Genomic DNA, 12,044 nt, shown 5'->3' on the forward strand with positions numbered 1-12,044 from the left:
CTTAAAGTATCCCCCCGGCCCAAGGGGACAACAGCGTGGGGACACCGGGGACACCGCAGGGCCGGGACCCCCGCCGGAGCAGGTCCGGGGCCCATGCCAGGGGACACTGCATCGAGGAGAAGCAAAGACAGGAGTCATGGCTCGAATCAACTGCTGGTTTGTTTTAATCCAGTAAAAAACGGCCGGGCAGGGGGTGCCCCCCCAGCCCTTATTTACACAAATAAATACAGAGAGAGCAGTGCCGGGGTACCGGGCAGGGCCCTGCTGCCCCACCCCGCTGCCAGGGGCTCAGGTGTGCTCTGGGGCTCTCAGGTGTACTCGCAGAGGTGGCCGCAGCCGGCGGGGCAGTGGGAGCTGGTCTCCAGCCACTTCATGATGTGCTGCAGGTGGCCGCCGTGGCTGCAGCCCTGGCACCAGACGAAGAGCCCCTTCACCACGTGGTGACACACGGCACACATGCTGGCACACTGCCGACACCTGCACGGGGACATTCGGGTGGCTGTGGGCAGGGGGAAGAGGGGACAGGGACACCCACCCCATCCCTCTGTCCCCAGAAGCCCCTCTGGGCCCCTCACCTGTCACAGATCCAGCCCCTGTTGCTCATGGGCCGCTTGCAGTTGCTGCAGTTGACGTGCAGCGTGGTGGAGGCCTGGTTGAGGCAGTTGATGGCACGGCAGGTGCTCAGCTTGATCACCTCGTTGGAGATGTTCCAGAGCTGGAAGCGCTGCAGCAGGTCGATGTAGGACGTGTACCAGTGCTCCTGGGGACAGCCACACACAGCTGAGCCTCCACAGCCACCCTGAAACCCCCTCAGGAGCCCAGCCCTGCATCCCGGAGGCAAAATTCCCCTGGGGGGCTCAGCCTGGAGAAAAGGAGGCTCAGGGGGGGCCTTCTCACTCTACAAATCCCTGAGAAGAAGGTGGAGCCAGGTGGGGTCAGGCTCTGCTCCCAGGGAACGGGGACAGGACAAGAGGAATTGGCCTCAAGTTGTGCTAGAGGAGGTTTAGTTTGGATATTAGGGAGAATTTCTTCATGGAAAGAGTGGTCAAGCACTGGCACAGGCTGCCCATTGCAGTGGTGGAGTCACCATCCCTTAGGGGGATCTAAAAGCTGTTGAGGTGGCATTTGGGGACCTGGTTCAGTGATGGCCTTGGCAGTGCTGGGGGAATGGCTGGACTCAATGATCTCAGAGGCCTTTTCCAACCTAAACCACTCTGTGATCCTCTGATCCCTGCAGTGGGAGAACAGCTCTGCAATGTGGAAATCCAGGGCACCAGGAATGTTTCTCTCTATGCTCCGGGGTGCCCTGACTTTGACCCTCATTCATGGTGAAAGTTTCCTAAACTTCAAGATAAACTAGAATCCACAAAAGTGTGAAATAGATTATAGAGTAGTGTAGGTGTATCACTTAGGTGGGAAATTTAGGTTTTGGGATTTTTAGTATGTTGTGGATGGAAGCAAGATGGAGGCACAGGGTGTCATCCTGGGCTTCTTCTTTATCCTCCTTCTTCTTGGGTTTGGGTGGCATTTTGTAATTGGGCAGAAAAGTCCCCACTGGAGGCTCTTAGGGATCAGTTATTGGGTTAAAAGGGAAAATAATCCAGGTGTCAGTTCTTAACTGGATAGTTTAGCTTTTAAAGACCTTGTAACAAGAGACTGTTGGCCATTTTTGTGGTGCTTTTCCAGTGCCCTGAGCCTGGTGCGGACAGTGTGCAAAACTCTAGATAAGGTAACAATAAACAAGAACCCGAAGACCAAAAAAATCCAGTGTGTCTCTCTTTCCTGACACAAGATGGCTCCAGGAGGGTCTCTCCCAACAGGGGAGCTCCTGGGAGGGCCCAGCCTCAGTCCCCTAAGTCAGAGAATTGGCAACAGGTACCCCAGAGCATCCTTCCCTGCATCAACAGGGCAAGGGCACCTCCCCATGCTGGCCCTGCAGAGCCCACCTTTGTAATTAAAAGAAAAGGGGGAACTGTGGAGGTTCTTGTTTATGGTTACCTTATCTAGAGTTTTGCACACTGTCCACACCAGGCTCAGTGCACTGGAAAAGCACTGCAAAAATGGCCAACAATCTCTTGTTACAAAGTCTTTTAAAGCTAAACTAGCCAATTAAGAAGTGACACCTAGATTATTTCCCCTTTTTACCCAATAACTGGTTCCACGGAGCCCACAATGCAGATTTTTCCACCCAATTACAAAATGCCATCCATGGAGAAGAAGGAAAAAGGAACATGAAGAAGAAACCCAGGATGACACTGGAAAAGCACTGCAAAAATGGCCAACAATCTTTCATTACAAGGTCTTTTAAAGCTAAACTATCCAATTAAGAAGTGACACCTAGATTATTTCCCCTTTTAGCCCAATGTGAGAAAACAGTGCAGAAGGTAATCTCACCCCTGAGGAGTTGCAGCTGTACTAATTACCAAAGATTACGAACAGGCCTGCCCTTGATAGGCCACAGCTGTGACTAGTAAGGAAGAGTGCCACAAAAGAGTGGGTTAGCTGGTCCAGGAGAGAGTTGGAGTTTGTTGGTTGTACAGTGAGGAAGAAGGAGTCAGTGCTGTGAGGAGCTGCCCATGAGAAATCACTGAGGAGGTGTGGAACTTTCACAATACGATGACAACAGCCCACCTCAACTCCCTGCCAGGACTCCTGGTGGGGCAGGAACCAGAACCCTGGAGCTGCTCACCCTGCCTTGGAGCTGCCCTGCCAGGGGCTGGAGGAGAAGGGACGTGCCCCAACCCCAGGCAGGACCCCATCCCCAGCTGTGGTTCCCAGCGAGGCGTGGCCCTGCCCCTGGGGGCCGTACCTGCGTCTGCTCGTCGATCTCCTTGCGGATGCGCTCTCCCAGCACGATGAGCACGGACACGGCCGTCTGCACGTCGCCCTGCTCGGCGTAGAACAGCAGCGTGTCCCGCACGATGGGGTTGAAGAAGTCGGAGGGCAGGCGGTTCTCGTAGAGCGAGTGGGAGATGGAGATGAGCGAGAAGGACTCCACGGGGGTCAGCGACACCGTCTCGGCCTCGTTGCCGCTGACGTGAGGGGAGTCGGCCTTGTCCTGCAGGTGGTCCAAGGCTGACGGGTTGTCCACGATCTCGTGGCGCAGGGGGAAGGCTTCCTGGGGAAGGCTGTATTCCTGCTCTTCAGCTGCAGGGATGAGCAGCAGAAAACCCAGCTGTGGAGCCCTGCATTTCTCTTCACAGAGAAAAGCAAGGGACAGTTCTTCCCAAGAACAATTCTTATCATTTGTTGTGCTTGTGTTTGTGCCAAAGCAGAATGCAATATGGAGATTGTTTACCCAAAGTTATGGTTGTCACAGACATCTTTTATGAAAAATCTTGGTTTTAAGATTTTTCCTCTTGAGAAGCTGACAGGCCTCAAGAACAAAATGTAAACAATGATTATCTGCTGCTGTGAAATGCAACAGGTGCATCTGTGATTGGTCTAATGCAGTTGTTTCTAATTAATGGCCAATCACAGTCAGCTGGCTCGGACAGAGAGTCCAAGCCACAAGCCTTTGTTATCATTCCTTCTTTTTCTATTCTTAGCCAGCCTTCTGATGAAATCCTTTCTTCTATTCTTTTAGCATAGTTTTAATGTAATATATATCACAAAATAATAAATCAAGCCTTCTGAAACATGGAGTCAGATCCTCATCTCTTCCCTCATCCTAAGACCCCTGTGAACACTGTCACACATGGTGTTTTGTTTCCTTGGCCTATCAGGGCCAGGTGTGTGTGTGTCAGGAGTGTCAGGTGACAGTCACGAGATTCAGTGCAATGTGTGCAGGATTGAGTGCTTGGCAGATTCCGTTTTAGATGTATAGAATAATACAGTGTAATAAAGTAGTTAATTAGCCTTCTGATATCCATGGAGTCCTCATCATTCTCTCCCCTTGTTGGGGCCATCACAGCATTGGGACAGACAACACCTCCCCTGTGTGCTCACCATGTGGGTTCTCGTGGTCCATCATGTACAGGTCATCCTCGTCTGCCTCCACATCCCCCAGCAGATAATCTGCAGGGACATCGCTGCCCTCTGTCTCCTCATTGTCTGCGTGCCCAGGGAAAGAGAAATCAGCTCATCACACCACTGGATCCACCTCCCAGTGTCCTGCCCAGCATGCCAGGCTGTGCCTGAGCCACACAGCTCAGTTCCCCACCACTGTCACCGCAGATCATGGGGGAAAGCTGCCCTTTTTGCAGTGCCCTGGGGCTCAGTGCCCTTCACCCTGGGGCTGCAGCACATCCAGCCACCCCAGTTCACAGGATAAATGCCCCAGTTTGTGCCCTGTCTATGGCTGAGGGGGGAAGAGCTGTGGGACTGGACTGGGCCCCCCCAGGGGTGTTACCCTCGTTGTTGATCAGGGTGGAGGAGGAGTCCATGAGGATGTTTTCTGGGCGGCTCTCTCCTTTGCTGCGGTCCAGCCTGGACTCGCTGCCCAGCCCAGCAGGGATATCTTTCAGGTTAAAGCTGGGGGAAAAAGCCAAATTTAACAGTCAGAGGAGTATAAAGTTTCCATTCCAGCCAGCAAACAGCCTGGATACAGGCGTCCAGTTGCAATTTGAATGGAGAAACATGAGATACAGTGATATCCCTTTGTGGGCAGAAGCCACCAGACTCCACTGTGTGACTTACAAATAAAGACACATTGTGACCGTGGTCACAGCCCTTCCTCCAAGCCTGGTGGCACTGCACATGAACTGCTAAGGTCTCCCTGAAGAATTCCAGAGCTGAGCAGGCTCCTGGCTCCGTCTCCTTCCCCTCAGAGGCAGGTGAGCAGGAGCTGCCTGGCTCCAGGGTGCCTGGCTGTTCGTTATGCATCACCATGCTTGGCCTTCACTGAGCTGGAGAGGGGAAGGGCTGGGGCTGGAGCAGAGCCCAGCTCCCCAGGCTGCTGCCTGCTGTGTCTCAGACAGGCACAGCCACACGGCTGGAGGCAGAGCTTGGTCAAGGACAGGGCTTGTTTCCTTTGGTGTTATTTGAGGATGTGTCACTCACTGTGGGAACCCGGTCCTGCGAGGTCTGACAGCTCATTTGGAGTCCTCACCCCACACGTTCATGTCATTGAGAAGAGGAAAAACAAGTTTTCCTGCTTCATCAGCCTACAACGGGTTCCCCACAACACCAGCGTGCTGCTGGCAGAGCTGGGCTGTGCTCTCCCTTGGAAAGGCTCCAGAAGAAAACCTCTGCACAGCAGCAGTTCCAGCTCCAGCCACGAGACACCTTCTGCACCCCCAGCCCTTGGTCACCATCACTGCCCTGGGCACTGCTGAGGCCTCACCTCAGATCCTGTGGTCACTTTAGGGGGCCTCATGACAGGAAAGATATTGAGGGGCTGGAGTGTGCAGCTGGGGAAGGGTCTGGAGCACCAGGAGGGGCTGAGGGAGCTGGGAAGGGGCTCAGTCTGGAGAAAAGGAGGCTCAGGGGGGATCTTGTGGCTCTGCACAGCTCCTGACAGGAAGGGGGAATTAGGGGAGTCGGGCTCTGCTCCCAGGGAACAGGGACAGGATAAGGGGAAATGGCCTTAATATGTGCCAGAGGAGGTTTAGATTGGATCTTTGGAAAATTCCTTCATGGAAGGGGTGGTCAGGCACTGGCACAGCTGTCCAGGGCAGTGGTGGAGTCTCCAGCCCTGCAGATGTTCAACATTATGTAGATGTGGTACTTAGGGATTTGGTTTAGTGGGGGCCTTGGCAGTGCTGCTGGGGGAATGATCTCAGAGGACTTTTCCAACATTAGAGATTCTGTGATTCATGAATTCAGTAACTGCAAAGCTGGTCCCAGCCCCACGCCCCACCACAGGCCAATCTTTGGTTGAAGGAGAGAAGGGAGCAGCATGTGAGGCTGCACAGATTGAGGCCAGGCTGGCCACACCAACATGGGAAATGGCTTTGTTCAAACAATGACAACATGCAAACCAGCACAGCCTGAGGCTGAGGGAGAGCTGTCCCTGCTTGCTCCCTGTGTCTGGGGCAGGTTAGTTATTATATAGAAACTGTTCCCTGTGAGGGTGGGCAGGCCATGGCACAGGGTGAGAAGCTGTGGCTGCCCTGGATCCCTCGCAGTGTCCAAGGGCAGGTTGGATGGGGCTTGGAGCAACCTGGGATAATGGAAGGTGTCCCTGCCATGGCAGGGGTGGAATGAGATGAGTTTTCAAGCCCCTTCCAACCCAAACCATTCTGGTATTCCATGATGTGATTCCATAACCCCATCCCAGCCAAGGAGCCGTTCCCACTGCCCCCTCACAGAGCTATCCCCCTCATCCCATCACTCCCTACAGCTCCTGTACCTGTTCATGAGTGGCAGGGCAGTGCTGCCTTTCCCCATGCTGTGGTTGAGGTTGGTGGACGACACAGTGCTGAGGCTGGAGTAGATAATCCTCAGCATCGTCCACGTCTGAGCCACCTGTGTAGAACACACTCTCTGTGAGACCTTCCCAGGCCAGCACCCCCTGCAGCAGCACCCTAACCCCACCCCTAACCCCACCCCTAACCCTACCCCTAACCCCAGCTCACCTGGTTGCGCTCCAGCCCCTTGGCCACCTTGGCGTTGTGGTCGCAGAGCTCGGCCAGGGGCCGGCCGGCCAGCGCGTACTGCTTGGCCGTGTGCACGAACCAGTCCATGCTGCCGCTCTCCACGTCCGTCTCGAACACGCTCAGGGCGCTGGAGGACGAGATGTACTCAAACTGCTCCGTGGGGTCCAGCTTGCGCTTGAAGAAGATGGGGTGGCGCCGGTCGCCGATGTAGGGCTTGCGGTTGGAGTCGGAGGAGATGAGGCTCTCCTTGGCGGCGAAGGCCAGGTCTCCGTAGAGGCTGTAGCACAGCCCCTCGGGGTTGGCCCGCTCGATGGGCTGGCTGGCGTCCTTGAAGATGTGCTGGTAAAGGGTGCTGTCCTTGGAGCCCGAGAGCAGGAAGTAGGGGTCGTGGAGGTGGCGCCACACGATGCCCGTGGTGACGTCCTTGTGCTCCTCGAACATGGCCGAGGGGATGAAGGGGCGGCGCACGTCCCACACGTAGATGTTGTGGTCCACCATCATGGAGCAGGTGGCGATGTGGTGCTTGCACTCGGGGCGCCACTTCACGCGCGCCACCGAGGCGATGGTCTGCACGCAGTAGATCTCCTTGGCCCGCGTCGTGTTCATGTCCCACACCTTCACCATCTTGTCACGGCCGCCCGTGGCCAGCCAGCCCCTGGGACAAGGATGGATCAGTGGTGTTGAAAATTGCAATGCAAGATGTTTTCAACTGCCATCTGTATGACAGATTATCTTTTGTCAAGTGGGCAGTTTGCCTTATCTCTCGCTCTGAGTGACCACAATAACAGGCTATTGAATGTCCCTGCATGGCTGATAAGAACTACAGCATCCCATTGGGAGATGAGAGCCCAGAGGGAGGAGCCAAGCATTGCTACCCAGATAAAATCCAGGGGGAGGAGCCAAGCATTGCTACCCAGATATAACCCAGAGGTTTTTGAGACACCAGCACAGCTTCTCCATGGGATTCCCTGGAGGAGCAGCAGCTGCCTCTTCTTCCACCGGATCTTCAGAGGAAGACTACATCCTTCTCTACAGATCCCCCTTGCTCCAACAGAACCACCCCTGACACTGCAGGAGGGCTGCAGCCACATTTCCAATGGGACTGCTGCCAACACCCTGACCCACAGGGTGTCAGGTTGGGTTCTGACTCTGTCAGTGTTGTTCTAGTGTTCTGCATTGCTTATTTTATCTTTTTATTTTTCTTCCCTATTTAAGAACTGTTATTTCCTGCTCCCATATTTTTTGCCTGAGAGCCACTTAATCTAAAATTTATAGCAATTCGGAGGAGTGGGGAGGGTTCACAGTCTCCATTTCAGGGGAGGCTCCTGCCTTCCTTAGCAGACTCCTGTCTTTCCAAACCAAGCCAAGTGGTCACCTCCCTGTTCCCACTGCGGCACAGAAATGCTCACGGTACAGGTGTGACCACATCCACCCCACAGGAGGCAGCTGGGCTGCAATCCCATCCTCCCACGGGCTCCCCTGGCATCTCCACTCTGCAGCAACCAGGTCAGGCAGCACCTCCTTCCTGCCCCCAGTTATGGCTCTGCACCTCTAGAGCCCATCCCAGCCAGACCAGTTCCCTCCAGCTCTGCTTTCCACTGGCCAGGCACAGCAGAGAGGAAAAGGCCATTCTGAATGGGTTTCAGTGCCTCTCTAAGACCAGGAGCAGTGGCAGCACTGCCTGGCAGGGAGTGAGGAGGGACTTGCACACTGTAGCAGCTCCTTCCAGATCCTTCCCAGCAACCTCCCAGGAAAGGCAGGAAGGAAACACGACTGAACACAAGCAAGCTGTGTCCCTGAGCAGCCAAGCCGTGCCTCCCTCAAGCTGAGCACTGGAGCAAGAGGCTGCTGTGACACTGCTATACACAACCATAAGACATCCAGTGAGTCAAAATCCCCTAATTTATCAAAAAACAAATCTCAAACACTTTTACACCACCCCAAATGCTCAAAGCAACAAATCAATCCTATCTCCCAGCAACATGCAAGCCCCTGAGCCCTGAGACACGGGGACAGGCTATCCCAGACCATGTTTTCCCCCACAAAATCCCAATCCTGTTTTCAGGGTTTATCTTGTCCTGCAAGGCTGGGTGGCTGCAGGGGCAGGCCCCACACCCACCTGTCCTCTGGGTGCCAGTCACAGCAGAAGACAGGCCCGTTGTGGGCCGTGAACATCCTCTCGTAGCGGTCGGGCCGGCGGATGTCCCACAGCTGCACGTTCCCGTTCTCGAAGGTGGCAGCGAAGGTGAAATAGTCCCGGATGCTGAACTGCACATCACGCACGCTCTCCGACTGGCCTGGGAGGGACACAAGGTAAGAGCTCCATAAAGCTAAAATCCCACTGGGAGAGCAGAGAGAAGGCAGCAGGGAGGGCTGTGACTGTCTTCCATCTCCCACACAGACCCAGCTAGTACTGAGAGGCAAGAAAATGCACCAAAATGCCTCTCAGCTCCTTCTTTCCCTGCTCTGGGCATTACACCCTGAGCAAATCCTCCTTTGGGCAAGAGGAATGACAAAACCCCCAACCCCTGCCTCTCCTAAGGGTGAGGGGACAAGCAAGGAAAGGACAAAGCTCCCAAACTCTGCTTCCCCACAGGGAAATGAGACAAGAGCCACGTTAGTACCAGAGAAGGTGCTGACAGAGTCCTTCTTGCGCAGGTCGAAGCACTTCATGTAGCCGTCCTGGGAGCCGCTGAGCAGCATGTACACCTCGGTGGGGTGGAAGCACACCTTGTTGACGGTGCGCTTGTGCTCCGTGAACAGCTGGTCCTGCTTGTTGCGGGACGGCTTGCCCAGGTTCCAGGTGACCACCACGCCGTTGGTGGCGGCGGTGGCCAGCAGGTTCTCGTCCATCTGGTGCCACACCACGTCGGCGCAGCTGAAGTTCAGCGAGGGCTTGCGGCCCACGCGGAGGTTCAGCTTCTCCACAAACTGCTCCTCCTCGATGGAGTAGATCTTGAAGATGTTGCGGCCGGCCACCACCACCTGGGCGGCGTCCCGGCACACGCTGATGGCGTTGGCGGGGGCGTCCAGGTGGCAGAACATGGTGCGGCCAGTCAGCGCGTTGCCCCCCAGGGCAGTGGTGACCCTGGCCATCTTCTCCATGGCTGTCCTCGGGGTGCTGTCCCCTCTCCTCTCCTGTCCTCGGGGTGCTGTCCCCTGCACACCCACACGGCCACCCTGCTCCACCTCAGCCAGAGCTGGCCAGGGACAGGCTGGGATCCTGCTGGGCCCTGGTGGCTCCAACCACGGCTTTTTGTGGCTGCATCAATGGGCCAGGGAGGTGAGTGGCCACATAGACGCCTGTGGGAAGGAGATACAGCTCCACTCTGGGTTCTCCTCCTGCCACCCTCTGTGGCTTCCTCTCAGGGAGTTCCTGAAAACCTTCTCTGGGCTTCTTCTTCCCTCCTTGGCCACACCCTGAGATGTTTTGCTGTTGCTGATAATCTAGGTCAAGTACAGCGCTGTGGCTGAAGTGAGCAGTGTCCTCAGCACAAAGTGGGGTGAAGTGAGGCCACGGTCAGCTCCGAGCCTGCAAGAACCAGGGGATGATCCTCCTTCTCTAGCAGGGGCCCAGCAGTTACTCCAGGCTTCCTGGAGGGATCTCAGGGTCCCACGGGCAGTGTCCTGCAGAGCCAGGCTGAGCTCCTGCCACAGCACTGCCCTCTCCTGCCAGGTCCCACTGATCCCTCACAGCTCACATTCCCACCCCCTCAGGGTCCCGTCCTACCCCTGAGGCCACCCCCAGACCCCCATATCCCACATTCCCACCCCATCAGGGCCCTCTCCTGACCCACAGCCCTCTCATACGCCACATCCCCCTCCTGCTGACCCACAGCCCCCCGCACCCCTCATACCCCACACTTCCCTCTCTGCAGGGCCCGTTCCTGACCCGGAGCCCCTTCAGGGCCCCCTCCAGCCTCTCAGAGCCCACTCAGGGCTCCCTCAGAGGCTCCCCAACCCTATCCCCTCCTCAGGGCCCCTTCCCACCCCTCAGAGCCCCTGGAGCGCCTTCACAACCCCCTCCTGCCTCACAGAGTCCGCTGCCGCTGCCACCCGGTCCCTGATCCCTCCGTGCGGGGCCCCGGTGCCGCTCCCAAGCCGTACCCGGTGCCGGTTCCCGCGCCGGCAGCTCGGGCCGAGCAGGCCCCGCCGCCGCCGAACTCCCGCCAAGCCACGCCCTCTTCCGCCACCGGGATCGCCCTTGCAGCCAGACCACGCCCCCTTCCGCAACTAGGATCCGCCCCTCTGGACAGACCACGCCCCTTCCGATGGCGGGACACGGCCCCTCACGCGGCCCGGGTCCGCCCCCTGTGGACTGACCACGCCCCCTCCGCCCCGCTCCCCGTTCAGCCCCGCCTATCTGTGGTAAGACCACGCCTCCTCAGCACCGCCCCGCCCACAGACCACGCCCTTACCCGTAGACCACGCCTATTTTCCGTACTCGGACCGCCCCCTGCATCAGGCCACGCCCCTTTCCCGACCCGAATATCAATCAGGCCCCGCCCATCTCCTTGGCCCTCGAGGCCCCGCCCCCTCACGAAGCTCCGCCCATCCCCAGGCCCCGCCCCCCTCGGTATAGGGCGCATTGGGGGGCGCGGGGCCATGGCGGACACGGCGTCTTTGGGGTCCGGGGCGATGCGGGGTTCGGGGGTGCCAGGGTGACGTGGGGTGCAGTGGGAATAGGGGTGCGAGGGGGTAAGTGGGGATTGGGGTGTCCAGGGCTCCTTGGAGGGGGTGCCGGCGGGATCTGGGGTGCACCGGGAGTGGGGTGCACTGGGATGGAGTGGAGGGCTGGAGAGATGAGACGGATATGGGGTGCGCTGGGAGTGAGGTGCGCTGGGATGGAGTGGAGGGCTGGAGGGATGAGAGGGATGTGGCGTGCTCTGGGAGTGGGGTGCGCTGGGATGAAATGGAGTGCTGGAGGGATCGGGAGGGATGTGGGGTGCGCTGGGATGAAATGGGGGGCTGGAGGGATGGGAGCTGTGCTGGGGACTGGGGGTGCCGGGGGACAAAGAGAGTTCCGGCAGTTCCGGAGGTGTCAGGGAGCTGTGGGATCCGGGGGTTCCGGGGATACCAGAGGTGCACCCCAGAGGGCCTGGGAGCGCAGCAGGAAACGGGGTTCGGGGGGGTGTGGGGGGCATTGGGGGTCAGGGTGGGAAATGGGGGTGCCGAGGGGATATGGGGTGCATTGGGGGTGTAGGGGTGAGCTGGAGCATTACCGGGGTGCCAAGGGGATATGGGGTGCATTGGGGGTGTAGGGGTGAGCTGGAGCATTACCGGGGTGCAGAGGGGTGTGAGGGTGCGCTGGGAGGTGCACACTGCCATGGGAGTGTGCATTGGGGGGTGCCGGGAGATGTGGGCTTCAGGGAATTGGGGGTGCACAGGGATGTGGGTCAGGGGGGTATATGGGGGTCAGAGGTCTGTGGGAGCCTTGTGGGTCAGGCTGCAGGTGGAAAATGGGGTGCCGGGAGGATATGGGGTGCACTGGTGATGTACAGGTGC

At 57.4% G+C, this 12,044-nt stretch overlaps 1 protein-coding gene across 1 annotated transcript; it reads right to left on the reverse strand.

The window, feature by feature from the left end:
- Window positions 1-162: 162 nt before the first annotated feature.
- Window positions 163-10,707, reverse strand: WDR24 (WD repeat domain 24). Its single transcript, XM_059484739.1, has 10 exons — window positions 10,647-10,707; window positions 9,164-9,842; window positions 8,659-8,836; window positions 6,519-7,194; window positions 6,293-6,408; window positions 4,352-4,473; window positions 3,949-4,053; window positions 2,810-3,147; window positions 576-760; window positions 163-477 (listed from the first exon to the last, which is right to left on the reverse strand). The coding sequence occupies exons 2-10, from the start codon at window positions 9,642-9,644 to the stop codon at window positions 309-311; spliced, it is 2,370 nt and encodes a 789-aa protein (XP_059340722.1). The 5' UTR covers window positions 9,645-9,842; window positions 10,647-10,707; the 3' UTR covers window positions 163-308.
- Window positions 10,708-12,044: the final 1,337 nt, after the last annotated feature.

Source organism: Ammospiza nelsoni, chromosome 17 (assembly GCF_027579445.1).
Source record: "Ammospiza nelsoni isolate bAmmNel1 chromosome 17, bAmmNel1.pri, whole genome shotgun sequence".
NCBI classification, from domain to species: Eukaryota; Metazoa; Chordata; class Aves; order Passeriformes; family Passerellidae; genus Ammospiza; species Ammospiza nelsoni.

What these genes read in the sequence shown, in the direction of transcription:
- WDR24 (XM_059484739.1), bottom strand. Translation starts at nt 9,644, where the DNA reads ATGGAGAAGATGGCCAGGGTCACCACTGCCCTGGGGGGCAACGCGCTG. An exon ending in AGGGGCTGGAGCGCAACCAG is followed by an intron (nt 6,409 to 6,518) that starts GTGAGCTGGGGT and finishes TGTTCTACACAG; the next exon opens with GTGGCTCAGACGTGGACGAT. An exon ending in AGATCGACGAGCAGACGCAG is followed by an intron (nt 761 to 2,809) that starts GTACGGCCCCCA and finishes GGCTGTCCCCAG; the next exon opens with GAGCACTGGTACACGTCCTA.